Source organism: Puntigrus tetrazona, chromosome 7 (assembly GCF_018831695.1).
Source record: "Puntigrus tetrazona isolate hp1 chromosome 7, ASM1883169v1, whole genome shotgun sequence".
NCBI classification, from domain to species: Eukaryota; Metazoa; Chordata; class Actinopteri; order Cypriniformes; family Cyprinidae; genus Puntigrus; species Puntigrus tetrazona.
In genome coordinates this window covers 16968112-16988071 of record NC_056705.1, presented here as the reverse complement: position 1 = coordinate 16988071, position 19960 = coordinate 16968112, and the positions used below count along the sequence as shown (strand labels likewise).

General features: G+C 37.1%; 1 protein-coding gene across 1 annotated transcript; it reads left to right on the top strand.

Annotated features, from left to right (window-relative positions):
• The first annotated feature begins 446 nt into the window (after positions 1-446).
• On the top strand, positions 447-18413 carry frmd5b (FERM domain containing 5b). The gene is made up of 14 exons (XM_043243130.1): positions 447-821; positions 8458-8562; positions 8975-9017; positions 9146-9224; positions 9411-9508; positions 9636-9759; positions 9909-9996; positions 10118-10206; positions 10320-10383; positions 10483-10574; positions 11810-11884; positions 12030-12098; positions 12183-12289; positions 15314-18413. Exons 1-14 carry the CDS (start codon positions 720-722, stop codon positions 15886-15888), a joined length of 1710 nt encoding a protein of 569 aa, XP_043099065.1. The 5' UTR covers positions 447-719; the 3' UTR covers positions 15889-18413.
• The last annotated feature ends 1547 nt before the right edge of the window (positions 18414-19960 follow it).

The following is a 19960-nucleotide window of genomic DNA, read 5'->3' as shown; positions in this document are numbered from 1 at the left end:
GAATGAATTAACATTTACAATATAATTTGAAAAATATCTTCATTGAACATGAGCTTTAATTAATATCCTAGTGATGTTTGGCACAAAATAAAAATGCATAATTCGGACTGTTACAATGTTTTGACTGTTGCTACAGAAAAACAGTGATTTTGATAAATATTTTATGATGCCATTTATTCCCCCAAAAAATAATAATAGTAATAATTGATACTATTTTTATCAGAAAATATATATATATTTTTGCACAAGCAAGACCTTCATAGCTGTTGATAACAACAACAATGTAAAATATACTTTATTAGTAAAAAAAACCCGCTCTTTTATTTTCTCATGAACGTTGTGTGCTGCATATAGTGTTCTTTTTCGGTGTTAACGATTCTCCAGAAGACAAATCTATCTTCATCCGAACAGTTACGGACATCGACTCTCACTGGCTTCCAGTTTATGAATACGTTCAGCCTCAGCCCTCCCCAGAAATAATGCATGAATATGGATGGGCTGTTGTGCCTGAGTCTATTCAGTGCATTGGACTACCTCCAACGTTGGCATAAAACCACCAACGGCAGAGGAGACCACACCGTCCAGTCCGAAGGATAATGATGGGGAGCCATGACTCAAAAGGGCTTCTGATCACCGAGAAGGGTCTGTCTGGCGTGTCTGCAGTGAGTGACATGTTGCGCTCGTCCTAAACGCTCATGCGTCTCTACTGACTGGCCAATATGTTGAGCCGACTGATGAGTGGCAGCGACCGGAGTCTTGACAGGGAATTCAACTGTACGGTGCGACTGCTGGACGACTCGGAATACACTTGCACGGTTCAGGTCGGTATTAACATGTTTTCATCATCGCGAGCGGGTGATCCCCGTCACAGTCACACGTGTCTCAGCGCTCGCGCTGCTGATGCTGCGCATTCAAGCCGGAATATCCGCGAGCGTCTGGACACTGCACAGGGGCTGCAATGCGTAATGGCTAATTAACGTGCTACGAAATTTCCTTCGGCTCACGCGATGAGTGAATCAGCGCTAGTTTCGGTGACCCGTCTGTTGCCTTTAGAGAGCAGCGGGTCACCTGTCACGTAGTGCCTGCCTCCAGCCCGGGAGACCTGAGTCACATTGAGCGGGAAGAGACACTAGTGGAAAGGTTTCATACATTAAATTGCCCCTCGGGGCGAACTATCCGCGATAACAACTGCTGAAAGATTGTAGTAGCCTACGTGCATTACTGTAATGGTGATACAGTAGCTGTTGTGCTTCTTATTTGGCCACAGATACTACTACAAGCCACCTTATTGTGTAATTCAAAAGCTGTGTTTCAAGACACATTCCCAGACTCTTTCTGTATGCAGGCTTTGTTTCTAGGGTTTGCCTAAAACAGTCCAAAAGCATGGACGAAAGATCAATTGATTTGTACAATTGTTGTTTAGAATGCCGTAAATTGCTAGTATTGACTTGCATGAGCATTGCTATTTCATTGTTAAAAGGAAGGTTTGAGACGCACAGCGAAACCATTGGCAGAGTTTGCCAAGAAAAACAGTGGCTGTTTTTTGTCCACACAGTGGAGCTTGGACTGGAAGAGCAATGAAAATGTCTCAGGTGCTATATCCGTGCTAGGCATGTTTTTATTAATGAGTTCCCTCTTGGGCCAAATATTCACAGATGTTCAGGATCAACAATAGTTCTGAAAAACTGCAATGTACTGTGGTGCTGAAGCAGTACCTGCTCCGCATAAAAAGAGTTAAAATCTATAAAATCTTCAGTTAATGTGGATATTTGAAAGTTTGTTTTAAATGAAACACAACTGGCATGTATTTTGGGCTAAATATTGAGAAAATATAAGTTGCTTATCACAATTAACTGGATCAGCCTCACAATTGTACATCTTTTTTTCTGCCAGGACTCTTTGTATGTTAAACAATATATGTTAAATAGCCTAAACGGTGCATTCAATATATATCTGTAGGATCATATATCTGAACATTTTGGTGTGACAGTTTATCATGGCTGCATCAGTGAGTGACTAGATTTTGTGAGGATTTTCAAAGCTTAGTCGAGGCAGAATTTATGTATGAAGAAATACATAAAATCTTCTTCTAAGGCAAGAAGTTCACTGCTTTGAAATTTGGTAAGCGTTCAGCGCAAGTTATTTACACGCGGGCTTTCACAACACGAAAGATTAACTCTTGAAGGAAAGTGCATTGGTGACGGTCTTCCCTGACGGCACTAGTTGCGTGAGGTCATGTCTGTCTTGTGTCTGGGAATATCCACCTTAGATTGTGACATTCCATTGTCCTTGGAATTCTGTGTGATGCTGTGGTCTCCATGGCAACAGGCCGATTCCATCATCGGTTCCCAGCTGCTCCTGCTCTCGTCAGACAGGATATGAGCACACGTGTGCGCACGCACGCAACCGTCTCTAACACAGGATTCATTTAAACATGGCGGTTGTATATTGCACGTAGAGTCTTCTCCTGTCCTTTCCTTCCCGCGTCCCACTTGGGATCGTCCTTTGTAATTGATTGATCAGGACAGTGGAGTTCGGTTAGTGATGAAATGCTTATTAGTGAAATATGGCCTCTCTGTTTTGAGAGACTGCTGACGGTGTTTGGCTCCTGGCAGTCACACATCTAGAGACCAGATATCTGAGACACTCACACATATACCTTCATTACAGAGCTCACCTTTGTGTAGGTCAGCGATCGCCTTTCAGGTAGATTTCACTGCTCATTGTTTGGCCACACATACACGCCCGTCAAAAGCAAGGTGCCAGCTATTCCGATAATAAAATGTTACATAATCTTCGTCAATTTGTCGACTGTAACGTTGTTGACTTTTCCTATCTGGGCTGCATTGTTCTAATTAGCATTTCGTTCATTTAATTAACGTGGTAAGAAAGTAGCAGTTGTTGGGGGCATGTCCTCGAGGATGGCACATCTTACTTGGTTTGCATTGTCTAATTGCTTCCTTTTCTTTCATATCTCACAGCTGCATGCGTGATGATTTGCAGTTGTTCTCACGAGGGTGGCTTCTTTTTTCTATCAACACATATTATCAATAACTTGAACCGAGTCGTTTTTTTGAATAAAAACAAAGATGCTGTTGTATTGAGGCTTGTGCCACACACAAGATTGTGCTGTATACTATCTGTGCGTTTATGAGCGATCGGATGAAGGGTTATTTATTGTAGGCCTTCTATCATTCTTTATCTCTCACTTTTGAATTTAAAAGAATCAAAGACAAGCCAGATATCAGGAGACCCTCATTCTCATTCACTGCACAAAAGAAGACTGCTATCAATGAAGTGCACATAGCTCCACTCAGAACTTGGATGTTTAAATAAAACCCCCATTTTTTCACACAGCATTCCAGTAGTTATTGTCCTGAAGAATAATAATTGAAATGGAAAGCTATTACAAACTCGACGTACTGTGTCATTTGTAAAATGACCGTGGGGTATGGCTACTTCCTTAGCCTCGGCAAATCAAGCTCCTCAGTCAGTCATTCTCAATCAACACATGACCAAAACAACAGAGAAAATGGGAACAAAAATTGTGACATTTAATTCTGTTCACGATAAAATACTTAAAAGGAATGTTATAGTGGTTTAATAGCATAGACTATACTGCAGAGTATACCGAAAGATTTCAAAATCTTCCCCCTTTTATTCTGGTTTATCTATTCAGTGCAAATTCCCATTGCTCAAACATTAAAGATGGCGCTAGCGACACCAAAGTCATGGGTTCAGGTCTCAGTACATACATGATTTAAGAATGTTTACCTAAAATCCATGTTAAATTCAGCTAACTATCATATTGTCTCGCATGGTTACAATATAAATACAAGCCAACATGAAGTCATGCAAATTTAAATCTCTTTGACTGTCAGACAATGTAAAGGTATTGTTCGCGTGCCTACTTTCATTTTCCAAATCCTCTTCTCACACTCCCTGCAGCAGTGACAGCGTATGTCTTTCTGACTTTGTTCCTGTCTTGAGCTAATGTTACAAGACAAACAACAAACCAAGAATTAGATAATCCGGGCCTCTTGTCCCCCACAATTTAGTGTGCTTGCCAGTTTGTTAAAATGTGAAAGGATGACTTTATAGCTCACTATTTTTTATATATAAAGACTTTGCTGGTTTGCTTAGGTCCTTAGCCGCATACCCAGTTGTTGGCACTATTTTGCTCCTGCCCAAACGCTGCCTGTAAGATGATCTTCAGGCTATGCAACTAACAGATAAGATGATTTGATAAACCAGGTCAGGGTGAATTTACACACTGATGGAAAATTTGATTAAATACAACAGGACAAGTCATTCTGTGAAAAAATGCTTTATATAGACGTGGCAGCCTAATCAAAGAATTTTCATGGGATTTTACTTCAAAGCAATGAAATCTTTGTTTATATGAATAATTTAACATTTGCTTGTATTTAAAGAGGCAAGTTCTTGTTCATGCTGCATTGGCCAACATGACAGTTGCACTGGACTGTTACCAATGCGCTGTAGAAACATTGGCCCACCTGTATTCTCCTTCCTGTAAAATATTTTTTTATTTTTTTCAGTTCATTAATTTTTACTTACCATCCCCCATTTGCCTTTATTTCTGCTGATGGCAAAAAAGATATGTTGATGTTGCTCCCTTTTATAAAATAAATGTATATAGTGACAAAACGTTATTAAAGGAATAGTTCACCCAAAAATGTCAAATTCTGTCATTTCTTACTCACCCTTAATTATAAACCCCAAAATATAGTTTTCAACTTTTGAGTAAATGTTTTGAAACTGTTTAAACTCCAAAAATGCTTGATATCATATTATTGACATCATATTATCTTAAGAAAGCACAGAAAGGAATAAGACCTGTAGCAGCACTTATATTTTAGGACAAAGCAGACTTCTGTTTAAGGTTACTAGTATTTGGGAAAATTAAAACATATATCTTGTTTTTAATACTAACCTGAACATTTTGGTCATATTGCATAATTACAGGATTTTGATACATGCTCCAGTCCAGTCTAAATCATGATGTCAAAGGTTTGAGGTTTTGTATCTAAAACATTTAAAGAGTGTATGAGAGAAAGAGTGACTGAAATATTTCATTAAGAACAGTCATCTCCTTACACTATTTAGTTGTCATGCAGAGGCAAGCAAGCAATAACCAGACACTGCTTTTTACCAAGAGAACCATATAAACCATTTATATCCCTCTCTCTCCCTCCCTCTCTCTCTCTCTCTCTCTCTCTCTCTCTCTCTCTCTCTCACACACACACACACACACACAAATATACACAAATCACACCTTTACATCTCACTAGCTTTCCCTTCTCATGACTTGAAAGGCATAATTTATTAATATTGTTTGTGATGCAGATATGGAGCTGATTTTAATATTTTAAAAAAGAGTGAATAGAGATCTGAGAACAAACGGAGATGACTAGTGTCAGCATTGCTTGTATTTTCTGACATGAACTCTGCCTCCCTTCCAATCACGAGCGCACTTATAAAAAATAAACAAAATACTTGTCTGATTTTCCTGTTGCTGTGTATAAAATCTCTGGCTGTTTTTCACACCACTGGGCACATTCTCCACATTAGTGCTTATGATGTCTGATAAGCCAGTCTGCTAGCTCACATCCGTCTGTTTAGAATCCTGAAAGCTGCCGTTGTGACCCTGATCCTTCACTTTCCTGAACTGCTTTTTGCAGATAATAATTATTTTAAAATCTGACTTTCCTCTATCACACAGCTCTAAAGCTTTCTAAGATGCCTTCAAAGTGCTGTGTGAATGTTAATATTTGATTGAGCCTGTGATGTCTCCAGAGAGATTCTGAAATATTAAGCTCTCTCTCGAGCAAGAGACATAATGCTGGAACTTAAACAGAAGTCAAAGCACATGCTCACACCCTCTCTCTTTAATTGTACTCTGACTGCTACTGTAATTATTGCCACCACCTGGGCTTGATGTATCAGACTGTTCACCCCTGTAACAAAATACCTCATTCAGCAATTCCTCTAACAGCAAGATTGCGATCCATCAGAAGATCCTCTGAATATAACAGTTATGTACAAAATATTAAAAATATTTAAATGTAAATATGCCCAACTGGTACTAAGGGGCCAAGTGTGCCAAGAAAAATATGGAAAATAGTACAGAAATATGCAAACTAGGATACACCTTATTTGGTAAAAAGGCAAAAAACAAACCATGATACATATAATAAAGTAATAGATTATATAACATTTAAAAATTTTAATTAATGATAGTTAAAATACACATTTCTAACATTCTTATTTATAAACTTGTCTTGAATATATACATATTGTCATACATAAAAATGACAAACCTTTGATTTAATCAATACTGATTTACATGTCAGCCTCCGTAAAAATACCTCATGGACTGCCACTAATTCTAGTGACCGGCGAACTACGTACAGTGCTAACAAACTGTGTTTACATCGACTGTGTTTATGTGACTACTCAACAAGGCATGCATGCTGTTACATTTGTTTCACACAATGATTCTCGTTTACATTGTTTCTATGCTTTTGTAGTTTTTCAAAACAAAAAACCCCATCTGTGATTGCCAGAATAATTTTGTAAAAAAATATAGACTGTAAATAAAACTGTAAATATATACTAATATATAGAAGGTATAACATTCATTAAACAACAGAAAGCCCAAATGTACATAACTGATAACTGATAACAAAAACTGCTGTATTAAAAAACATTATTTATTTAAGCAAAATACTTTCAAATGTGGAGTGTCACGCAGGGAATTCTGCACTTTGATTGGTACAATTGTAATTATATTATTATTAAAATTAAATTATTTATACATTTTTCATTGAGTCTTATGAAGAAACGTGAACACAGATTTTGTCATTTTTTTAGAGACCATATCTTGGTAAATATGAAAGAGCTGGCGAGCCAAACGACTTCTGTCAAAGAGCCAGATGTGGCTCATAAGACATAGGTACCCGACTGATGCTGTAACCTCTAATACTGTGTTGTTTGATTCACAACAGACCAAAATCTGATATAAAATACAGGAGGTTAGACATCACTAGCAAGAATTTGGCTAACATCTGTGTAAAATGTTAGTTAATTAAAAATGTTTCATTTAAACTGATTTTGATAACTTCTAATGCTGTGCTATGTTGTTGGATTTAGTGACCCTTTTACCTGATGCTGTATATCGGTAGCTGTTCACATGAGGCAAAAATAGTATATAAAATATAGGAGGCATCAGCAGAGTGATTTAGAATACATTTACAGCCATTGTGTATGAAATAAAGGGTGGGGGGGTTAGAGGCTTCAGTAACTTGCGTTATCTGTACTGTACTATAGGCTATATCTATCTGATAAATGCTTTATAGGGTATAATATACAGGAGGTTAGATATCACCAACAATCTAGGTACCATTAAGGCCATTACATTGTAATTGTTTTCGGTAACCTCTGTGTTATCAGATTTGGTGACCCTGCTGTATATCGGCAGCTGTTCACATCAGGCAATGCTGTCTAGGGTATAAAATATACCAGAAAAGACATCAGCAGAGTGAATTTAAAACACATTACAGCCATTGTGTATGAAATAAAAGGGGGTGGGGTTTACAGACCAGTAACTTGTGTTATTTGTCTTATCTTAGTAAAATTACAGCAATTTTGTATGAGATAGGGTATTAAAAGATTTTGATAATGCATGGTGTGGTATTGGATTCAGTGACCCTGCTTTATATTAAAAAAATGCTTTCTAAAATATAAAATACAGGAGGTTATACATCTGGGTGACATTAAAAGAATTATGTTTAAAATAGAGAGGGGTAACACGGGTAACCTCTAATGCTGTTTTTTTTTTCTTGGAATTGGTGACCCTGATGTATATGTGAAGACATTCACAAGTTAGACATCACCAGGAAGAATGTGTGTAACATAAAAGCCATTATTTGTGAAATGGAGGGGGGTAACAGGATTTGGCAACCTCTAACTCTGCTGTATATCTGAAGCTGTTCACATTAGGCAAAAATGCTTACAATATACATAGGTTGGACATCAGCAGAGTGAATCTGAGTAACATTAAACCCGTTGTGTGTGTGAAATACAGATTTTCTGTAGCACATTTTTATGCTGTGTTGTCAGGTTCAGATCTGCTGTTCTGCTTACAATATAAAATAAACGAGATTAGGCATAAACAAATTTAATTTGGGTAACATTAAAATCATTCCATATAAAAGAGAGGGAATGATGGCTTTTCATTCAACAGCTAAAATTCCTGTTTTCCTGTTTCCAAACATTACACAGTTTAGAAATACTACACTGTACAGCTAAATCTGCATTAAATGGGATGTCACCAAAGAAAGAAGAGTGATGTTAAACATACTGTAGAACTCCAATATGATCCCAAGGACCGTGTCCCAGCATTGTCACGTTGGTTCCTGTGTTTTTCTGTTCCAGAGGGATGCAAAAGGGCAATGGCTGTTTGAACAGGTCTGCCAGCATCTGAACTTGCTTGAGAAAGACTACTTTGGCATCAGATTTGTAGACCCAGACAAGCAACGGGTGAGTTCTTAGAAAATAATAAATATGGGATGTTAGTAGCGCACAAGACCTGTGAATTATTTAGTCAATGTAGCATTGAAAATAGTAACAAAACTATGATTGTGTGTAAGTAGACTTTTAGAAAATACTAACAAATGATCAGACTGCATATTCATCACAAGGTTAATGCTAACACATATAGCCCTGAGCTGTTATTAAGCATGCCCGATGAGCGTATCAATGTTAACGTTTGTGCATGTGCGTGAAGCAGGACACCCAATGATCACATGCTTATTCAGATGAAGAGCTGCAAGGTGTGATGCAATAGATATGTAATGTGGAGAACAGTCACAACGCTGGTCATGACAGTCTGTTAAACAGGAATCTCTATCTGCATTACAGACATAATTTCATTTTGATTTTGTTGTTTCAGCATTGGCTGGAGTTCAGCAAGGCAATTACCAAACAAATGAGATGTAAGTCATATTGTGTGTGGAACATGCCAACTACATCCTTTTTATACAACAATCATTGCAGTCATATTCATATTTCAAAAGATTATGCTTACTGCTTATTACGTATATGTGACTGCTTTATGTCCTAGCCCAGCCACCCTACACTATGTGTTTGCGTGTTAAATTCTATCCTCCGGACCCTGCAGCTCTTAAAGAAGAGATCACTAGGTACAGCTCATTGATATGCAGCCTATTTTGTTCACAGTTTATGTATTTAGTATGTATATATTTAGGAATACATAATCAGAAAGAACAATATGGAATTGGAATATGAAATATCATACCGTACAATTCCCTGAAGTGTTTATGATGTCTGCAGTGACAGTTTAATACGTCTTCTGCATTGTTTTTCAGATACCTGGTCTTCCTACAGATTAAAAGAGATTTGTATCATGGCCGACTCCTGTGCAAAAGTTCAGATGCTGCCACGTTGGCTGCATTTATTCTGCAGGGTAACAGCCATTTTTACAGTATTTATTGAATTATGGCATCCCAAGAGCTTTGTTATATATGACTGATGTTACTGTAAGACAAGACTCTGAAGATGACACTGGTTTCATTCTCTCTCATATTTTTTAGCTGAGATTGGAGATTATGACCCCGGGAAGCATCCGGAAGGTTACAGCTCTAAGTTTCAGTTTTTCCCCAAGCATTCTGAGCGCCTGGAGCGCCGCATTGCTGAGATCCACAAGTCTGAGCTGACGTAAGCTTACATTCAATTAGCCTGTCGCATGCATTATGCCACTCTTTTTAAAGGGACGTTAGGTTTGTAATGGAGCGATTAAATGTAATTTATGAAATGTATCTGCTAGAACAAATGCAGCAGATGAACTAGTCTGTACATTTCTACAGAGGCCAGAGTCCTGAGACAGCTGAGCTGAACTTCTTAAAGAAAGCTCAGACTCTTGAAACATATGGAGTAGATCCACACCCATGCAAGGTCAGGAGCAAAACCCATCAGCTGCCCATATCCAGGAAAACCAGAAGTTTTCTAATTGACAGTAGTCTGTTAAGTTTTACATTCACAAAGAATATAATTTTGTTTTGTTTCTTGATGACAGGATGTGTCTGGCAATGCTGCATTTCTCGCATTTACCCCATTTGGCTTTGTGGTACTACAGGGGAACAGAAGGATTCATTTCCTCAAATGGTGAGAGAGGGGAAATTAATCTCTCATATCATTTTCATTTGCTAAGCAGTCAAGATCAAATGGCAAATGTGTGTTTATGAATAACTATGACAGTGTTTTGTCGTATTGTACAGGAACGAAGTGACCAAACTGAAGTTCGAAGGAAAGACATTTCATATATATGCAACTCATCAAGAGGTAGGTGAAATCAAATCAAGGCAGCCCCGGGTAATGCAGAAGAACAAAAAGTCAAAAGTTAGTAATAGCACGTACTGACCTCCTGTGACATACACTAAGGATCAGAAGATCATCTTGACTTACTTCGCTCCAACACCCGAGGCCTGCAAGCATCTATGGAAGTGTGGGGTGGAAAACCAAGCTTTCTACCAGTAAGTTCACATGAATAGACGTATCAGAATAAAATTAAGCTCAAACGTTATTGTTTATAAGTCAACACCAGTGCATAACACAATTGCATAAATAAAGCCACTGTTAAAACTGTATCATCAAGGCATGGTTGAATGGTTTTCTTTTAGGCTTGATTGTATTTAAGAGGTGCAGTCTAACATGTGTTAATGCTTTGTTAAAAAAAAAACATATTATGTTTCAAATAATTTGCTTTTATTTCACACAGTTTTGTCAAGTTAATGAAAAATGCACTGATAATTTCCTGGTTTAATGAAGTCCCTCCCTCAGAAATACACGTGGGGCTCTCTTTGGTTAGCTGGTCCAGACTAAACCGCCTCTAGTGCGTGTCTAAACTCCCAGCTCCTCAGCTCAGCGAATGTGCTCCACTTGTATTGTAAGCAGTGACGTTGTCTATATTGCTTATTAATTCGATCCTCGTAGGATTGTTCAGAACATGTGCAAGCACGGCTTTTAATGGTATGTTCTTTGTTTGTTGGTGTAGAGCCGGGAGACGCAAGGAACAGGATGAGAACCGCAGCTTTAGATCAGAGGCTTTGAAACTTGAGAATCTGTTACAATCATTAGAAGACAGAATCTTGATTCACTTATGAATATATTTTTACGAGCACCTCTACTTTTATTCCTCTTTTCTAAAGCAGCAAAGCATGGTCTCACATCCTTTGCTGTATGTTCCTATGGACAGGGTTTTTGACCTAACAAACCTGAGAAGTAACTTGTAGTCTCCTACCAGTCATTTTTGTAGGCACTAAACTATCAGAATTTTAAAAGATATCTTTGTTTGCATTGAACTTACAGTGTTTTTGCTCAAACAGCAACATTACACGCTGACTGACATTAAAAAAAGCGAATTAAGAACTAGTTTGGCCAACTATTAATTAACCAAGTGATAATGAGTCTTCCTTTTTCAAATTGAACCAATTTACTTTGTGTGTTAATTGTCCTCAGCAAACTTTCCAATGGTCTATAGTATTAAAGTTCAGTGTATTAAAAAACTTAATTCAAATGCTCAAAACACACACACAAATCAAACTTAAATAATATTGTTCTCAAAATCATATTGTATCAAAAACTATTTTTATTGAAGCTCATTACAAACTAAAATTTTCTAGAAGTCTTCTAGAATCAAAGAATAATAATAATAATTATTATTATTATTATTATTTTAATCTCTCTTGTTTTCTTCATTTTTTTAAAGGTTTGAGAAATCAAGTCAAGTTCGCACAGTATCTAGCAGCAATCTTTTCTTCAAAGGCAGCCGCTTTAGATATAGGTGAGTATTATCTGCTTTGGTGGTAATTAAGTGAACCCCATGGATTCGTCAGTTCTGCTTAATTAGGCTATGTTTTGAATATATGCTAATGAATGGATTAGCTGTAAGCGGTGCTCATATTTTGGTTACATAATTTATATTAAAGTGGTAAAGTGGCCAAGGAAGTGATGGAACAGAGTGCCAAAATCAGACGAGAGCCTCCAGAGATCCACAGGTGAGCCCATCCAGTGTTTTGTTGAATGTTTTAACATACCTGACTGTATGTTTATTAATATATCACATCTTTTTGTATGCTCAGGGCTGGGATGGTCCCAAGTAGGAGCTGTCCTTCCATCACTCATGGCCCACGACAGAGTAGCGTCCCTCGAACACGGAGAAGAGCAGTCCACATTTCCATCATGGAGGGTAAGCCTGTGTGCCAGTTTTTATATATTTTCTGTTCTCTAACTTGGCATCATAAAAATATCCCTCTCAGAAACTTGCTCTAAACAACCGTTTTAAACAGAAACTTGATTTAACTATTGAGATTTGTCTCAGTAGTCATTGTAACTGGTTTCACTATATTAGTGAGGATATTTTTAATTAGCGAGGACTGATGGACTTCCCAAGTATAGTCAAAACCTGTGCATACACAAACACACCAACTTCAGCACATATTACTTTTTTCTAAGAACAAAAACTGAATTTAATCTGAATGGAGGTAGCAAGCAGATTTGTGACTAGAAAAACAATGAAAGTGCATTCTGTGCAACTCAAAGCAAAAAATGTTGGCCCATAGGCACTGAAATGCTGCCATCTTGTGGTTCTTTTTCCTCTCATGGGTTGACTATAATAAAAACACTCCAGAGATTTTTGGGTTGTTTTATCTTTCCACTTTATTACGGTGAACTTACTTGAATATACCGTGCAGTATGACCCTTGTTGCTAATATTTAAATATTTTATTTTTTTAGTGCAGTTGCTAAATTAAAGTTTTTTTTTTGTATATCATATATTACACACACCATTTGGTAAAAAAAAACCAAACAAACCACACAATCTTTTAGAAATCATTGGCACAAGAAATGTTCTTATTATAAATGGCGAAAACAGTGCTATTTGATATTTTAGTAGACACATTTCTTTTTTGATACATTTAATTTAATTCTTGCAGAATAAAAACATTAATTTCTTTTAAAAAATATTACAGAGCTCAAAGACTATACTTAACAAAAGAGTGCTCTTGACAGGGACAGGATACACTGCACTCCATCTCGTGTAACATGAGAGCTGCTCTCATTGTGCGTTCACCTGTTCCAGTCACTTTACTGACACTGCCAGCTGCCGTCAGAGTTGTGTTTGTGTGAGGGTACAGTATAAGTGTTTTTTTATATTTTGAGCTTGAGGTTAGTTTTATTCTACCTGCTCTATACAGAAGGCAAAGTACAACTTGCTTGCAAAAACATGTACCAGCATATTTAAATTAATTTAGCTGACGGAAAATACTATTAAAAAATGGCTGACAATGTGTGTCATGCACAAGAAAATACAGAGAGACAATGAGGACTGACAAACTTGTCCAACTCTAAAAATCAACAGTGTTATTATTACACAGTCTATAAATAGAGAGCCTGTCCATGTATGTCGTGTGGTATGTGTCAGAATGAGTGTGTGTTGTGTATGTGCTCCTTTGTTACAGCCCATAATGGGTTTGAGGGGGTTGGAGCATGCAGGGCTGCTGGGCTTTTGGGCATACGAGGACTTACTGAGCTTTAGGGCTTTAGGGTGCTCTCGCTTTCTCACACTCACTTTTACAAACACACACACACACACACGACATTGTGTTATGTTGTTTTTGTTCAGGAGGATAGAGGGAGGCAAGGGGTCTAGTGGTGATACACTTACGCAAAGCTGAAAACATCACACAGGTTAGCGGCTACATTCTGAAACCATGGTGAAGTGTCTCATACGGATTAAGACAAAGGTGAACGTTCACCTGCGGATGATCAACCACTGTTACCGGGATGTGAAGGTACGGGTTTTGACGATGGGACCTAGGCTATTAGGGAAAGCTCTAGGGGCTCTGCCCCTGTTCCCGTCCTTGCCCAGCTCCTCCACGTCCTCTGGAGCTTCATCAAGACTTGGTGTTCAACCCGCCAACACTGGAGGTAAAGTTCCTGGTCGTTTAGAACAGATGGACGTTCAACTTATTGTAGTGTGACTACATTTGAATGTGCACATATATAGCGGATTAGTGTGTGACCATTGTTAGCATGGATTGTGTGTAGCTTTTATGGATTGGGGGTGGAGCTATATTTTGTCTTGTGGTTAATTAGGTCTATATATACACACTTATTATATTTACAGCAGTGCAATTTATCAGTACATGTCAAAAGTTTTATTTCTCCTTTCCTGATAACATGTTCTTGTTTTATTGCTTGTGAATAAATATTAATATACAATATATTAGTGAGCTCACAAAGCTTTATGTTATTAAATACAGAACTTGAGTAACAATAAAACCAATTTGTATAGAATTTGCAAGCTATTTGATTATTTTACAGTTATATTTGGTTGGGACATTTGACTCAGGGTAGTATTAAGGACTGCTCAGCAAACTTTCTGAAACTTTTTGCAATTTGGGCATTTCAATTATATGGAGAAAGCTTCGATATTAATCTGCTGAAGTAGTAGATTTTCCACACATTCATCTTGTCATACCAACCGCACAACTTTAAATTTAATGACCCATTTTAATATCTTAATAGCATTATATAAGCGAGTGTTGCAATTTATAAAACCAGTATAATACATTATTCAGAGAAATTTAACCAGTTAGAGCATTCTGGAAAATGAATTGTTTCTCCATTCTGGTCAATGTTGCTCACCAAAGCTGCACTTACTTGATCAAAAATCCAGTAATATTCTAAAACAATATTCAAAATATTGGTATTCAACATAACTGTTTTCTATTTTAGGGTATTTTAAAAATGCAATGCATTCCTGAGAAGGAAATGCCCTTCAGAGTCGCATGATTCTTTAGAAATCATTGTAATAAGATGATTTGTTGCTCAAAGCAAGCAAGAAAGAAGAAAGAATGAGAAAAAAAGAGAAAGATAGAAAGTTTAAAAATATATAAATAAATAAATAAAATTTTAGCATTTTTGATGAAACTGGTATATTTTCAGGATTTACAATAGAAAATTATTTTATTCGAAACTGGTTCGTAAGACCATTAAAACTCTTAACTCTTTAAACTTGTTGGCTTTATTCTTGTCAAACCCATTTCCTAGCTAAAAATTTTCTTCAATTATTGCAGTTTCTTATATCAAATATATAACTGAAATTCTACTTCCTGTTTGATACAATTCAAATTCTGAATGGCGCAGAAACCTGAAAGCGCATCATCATGAAACAAAATCACTAAACATTCACAATCACTGTATTTCAGGTCTGGAGTCCTTGCGTGACAGTGGCCATTCCACGCCGGTCCGATCGGTCTCCAATGGGAACTCATTCCTCCGCTCCCATGGAGCCGAGGGAGGACACGGAACAGCTGAATTTTCGGAGGACTCTTACAGTCCCTCTGACAGCGTGCTTCCCACACCGGTGTCCAGCGACCCCTCAGACCCGGCTCAGGTTCGCCACACAAACGGCCCCCGCACTGTTCAAGAGGAAGGAGGAACTGATCCGTGTACTCAAAACCAGGCAAGGCCACAGGGCGTTAAACCCAAAGGGAAACGTTCTCAACTGGAGAAGACTAGGCCAACCCAACGCGTCCCGGAGGAAGGGGTGAACCAGTTCATCTGTAGTTTGGCACGTCTTTTCTTAGTGACCCTGGCTCTGCTCTTTGCCCTCCTCCTACTTCTTATTGTGCTAACGGAGTCTGAGCTGGACTTGGCCTTTCTTAGGGACATCCGGAGGACACCCGAATTCCAGCAGTTCCACTATGAATACTTTTGCCCTCTTAGGCGCTGGCTGGCATGCAAGTTGCGCTGGATGGGTGGGCATCTCATTAATAAATGAGTGTGCAATCACCCCTCTCCTCAGAGAGTGGTCTACAAGTGGGACATTCTGAGCATTATGGTACCATGAAATCAAAAAGAAATTACTATTATCTACATAGCCAAAGCCTTGGACTTCCTAATACCATGCCAAGACGAGAAAACTGTGTATGTTTCAGCTCTAGTTATTGTGAAATTGTTCTCTGCAACACTACTTTATAGTCGGGTTAAAAAAAAAAAAAAAAAAAGGTATGTATAGCTCTTTAAATGCTGCCGTCACCCAATTGTAATTTATCTACCAGTTATATATAATATCTACACTGAAAAGAATGTTCACCCAGACTGTGACGAGTAAGACCTCATACTGCAATCAAAGACAAAGATGCCTTTATCGGTCAGAAAATAGACAGGGGCCGGGACAGCCAATAAAGGGATAGTTCACCCAGATTAAAATTCTACCATCTTTTACACTCCCCCATAATACTTTAGTTAATCTGCAAAATACATATTTAAATAAAACTTGAGAGGTTTCTGTCCCTCCACTGTAAAGCCACTTAATGGCCTTAAACAACTTAATTTGTGTTTTAAAGAGTAACTGAAGTCTTACAGATTTTAAACATGAGGTTGAGTAAACGGTGCCAGAATATTAATTAGAAGTGTTTTAAATGACCTTGCCCTTTTCGGGTGACCCATCCCTCTAATGTCACATGTAAGCTTGAGTGGGAGTTTTTTCAGATGGTATTTGGTATGTGTGAAACGTTGGTATAGGGTGTATACTTGATCCGTACCATACTAAAACAGTACTGTTTGTCGTTAGTATGGATCACAGCCACTGACAGGGTTCTCTTTTAATGGAGCTTCAGTAACTTTTGATGATAATACCTTTATAATAAAGGTTTAATTTGTTAACATTAGGTATGATAAACTAACAACAAATAATCATTCATTCATCTCGGCTAATGTTAATTTTACAAAAGTGTGACATTTCAGGGATATACAGTATGGGTAAATGAGATTAATGAACAAACATAAATGAACAATAAATGATAGATAATACATTAATTAACTTACATTAGTAAATACAGTAAAAATCGTTGATCATTTTTGGTTCATGATACCTAATGGATTAATGAGTTAACACATAATTGTATAACACTAAGTTGTTAACACTAAGGTATGGGTCATCACACATTTCCACATAACCTTTAACTATTAACCCAGAGTGAAAACAATAAATATACTTCCTATTGCTATTCTATACAACTGAATACTGATATTTAGTGGTAAATGGTGGCCTTGAATTCGAAATGTTCTGAAGAAGGTAAAGAAAGTGCTCCTGAAAGACAAAGTAATGTGAAATGTTTGAAGGTTTAAACTATTTCTGAAAGGAATAATCTATAATTTGTTCATTTATTTTTCCATGCAACATTATGCATAATTTTGAGACCTAATTCATCCACTTGCGCAACCTTAATTATCAAAATTAAAATGTGACATATCTTCTGTAGGTGATGATGAATTCGTTGGTTAACCAGCTGTGTGGTTAAGAAATGATCTTATGTAAAGGCATAAACTGGTCAATGCTTTTTTCAGCTTAAACCAAAATATGTTAAATTTCTATTACTTTTCTGTTGCCTTCATTAAACACATTTAAAAGAGTTGTATTGCTATAGGCGTAAGACTAGTGGCAGAGTAATTTAATTAAAATTACAAACTGATGGTAAATATACAGTAAGACATAAAGGTCTGTGGACATAATCACAGCTATATGCACATTAAAAAAAATAAAATGTAACTGGATCTTATTGGTACTCTGGAAATGTAAGGCTTGCAGCAAATGCAAATATCCTTTAAATCATATTTGGGGTTAAAAAGACTAGAAAGCAACAATGTTATGTAAATCTTCTGTGTATGTGTCACTTGTGTGTAGCTTCATAGAGTAGCCTAGTACAACTACAGAAAGTATGCAACAATACCAACAATGGCACAGATGAAAACACCTACAGCGAAACCCTGACATGTGTGTGTCTCTGTGGTGGTAATTATCATGAGAAAGAAATGAAGCAATACAAAATGACACTGATGAGCCAGCGGTGTTTTGGTAACCTAGAGCAATGCGATGGTTCAGAATTGCATTACAAATTCAGTAACCTCAGAATTAGCTGATTGCTTGTCTACAAATCAGCTCCCATATACTGTGACTGACTAATTCTTCAGATCTGTTACTGATGGTGATGGACACAGTTTCAGCCTTTTCAGATTGTAAGTTTCATTCAAAGCAATAGCAGCCTGAAACGAATAAACGCTCAGAAGACAATCTGAATGGATAATGAATCACACTGTTATACGATGACTCAGCTGTGCCTGAGCCCAGTGATCTTCCTGCTCACTGTACAGCATCAGAATATTATTTTCTGTAAATTACATCACTTTTATTTTTATTGTTTCATACCATAAATGGTCTACCATGTGTTGTACCAAGAATACATCAAAGCAGTTTATTTTTATGTTTTTCTAAAAAAAAATAAACAAACCTTCTCTAAACCATTTTTAAATGTTTATTTTTAATGACAAGCCTATTACAAAAACCAGAAATGCCAAGGTGTGTAGTAGGTGATATTTAGAACCGACTTGAGACCGGTTCTTTTGCTGAGATTGCTGTTGAATCATTTTGGAATATTGAAATCATTTTCAGTAGCCTTGCTGAGATCCAGAGACAATGTAAGACCAGAAACGACCCCAAATGGTCTTAATACGTGTAGCCTACTGATGTAAAAGTAAACGACCTTAACTAATATCTTAATGGATTTGAATAATCAATCTAAGTCTAAAGACTAATGGTGTGATCGCTGTAGAAATCGTTGCAGTATAAAGCCACTACCACTAGTCGGCAGAAACACCCCTTTAATCAGAAATCTTCCAACAGATTTTCACATATTGCTCATGTTCTGGCAAACCTAACTATGTCAAATATGCCATATTTTCTATATAAATCGTCAATCTGGACCATTTTTAGCATTTTTTTAGGATTTAGATATTGGATATTAGGCCTACATTACTGGATTTTCTCCAGAGAAGAGATTAGACATAAAACAGACAATAAAATTTAATAAAAGTCAAAAAGTAGAAGACAGGCGAAAAGGAAAAAGGAGTAGACTGAACACAACACTGTAAACCCAAACTTATCCAGCTTTGTTTTAAACATATTTTGGAATGTCACAGTGACATCTTGAATGTTTATGTGTTTTGGTCATAATATTTTAATAAATCCCTCTGCTCACAGTTCAGAGCAACACTTGTGCAAAGTAACTGTCAATGCATCAAAACAACTTAATTATATATTACAGTACATACTATTATCTGGGCTTTAATAATGCATTTAATAATACATTCAAGCTGACATTTTCTTTCATTGTAGAGTACATAGGTACCAAAAGACACCAGGTATTTTATTCACAGTTATCACATATCACATATCACATATTGATAACAGAATTGACCTATCTTTATAAATAGATTATAATGACACATTTAGGGATCTTTTTCAACTTCTATTCATCAAAGAATGCTGAAAAACTATTTCTGAAGGACCATTTAACACTGATAAGTGGAGTAATGTCTGTTGAAATTCAGCTTTGCCATCACAGGTATTGATTACATTTCAAAATCAATTAAAATAAACAAACAATTTATTTAAACTTCAAAAAACTTTCATAATAGTGTACTGTATTAAAATAAAAGTTGCCCTGGTGAGAATAGCAGACTTTATACTTATTAAACTTTTAGAAACTATTATAAATCTTGCCAACCCCAAACTTGTGAATGGTGGTGTCTATATACAGACTGAGCCTATGTCCTAAAAAGCATTCAAGGGATCCTGGTGTGACCTGATGTTCACCTGCATGTGGCACCACAGGTCCAAATCCTTCACAAGATTTTCACACTTCCACTAATGCACGTTGAATGAAATCTAGCAGGACTCCATCGTGAGTTGCCTGTGTAACCACAGCTTCATGGGGCTTGGAAAAGAACCCCATGTCCTCAGATGCCTCACTTTATAGTCTGCATTAATGGAGCTCAGAGAAATGCCATCA

Excerpts from the sequence above, each read along its gene's own strand:
- frmd5b (XM_043243130.1), top strand. The coding sequence starts at position 720 with ATGTTGAGCCGACTGATGAGTGGCAGCGACCGGAGTCTTGACAGGGAA. Across the intron at positions 822-8,457 it reads AATACACTTGCACGGTTCAG|AGGGATGCAAAAGGGCAATG; the intron begins GTCGGTATTAAC and ends TTTCTGTTCCAG. Across the intron at positions 9,225-9,410 it reads CTTAAAGAAGAGATCACTAG|ATACCTGGTCTTCCTACAGA; the intron begins GTACAGCTCATT and ends ATTGTTTTTCAG.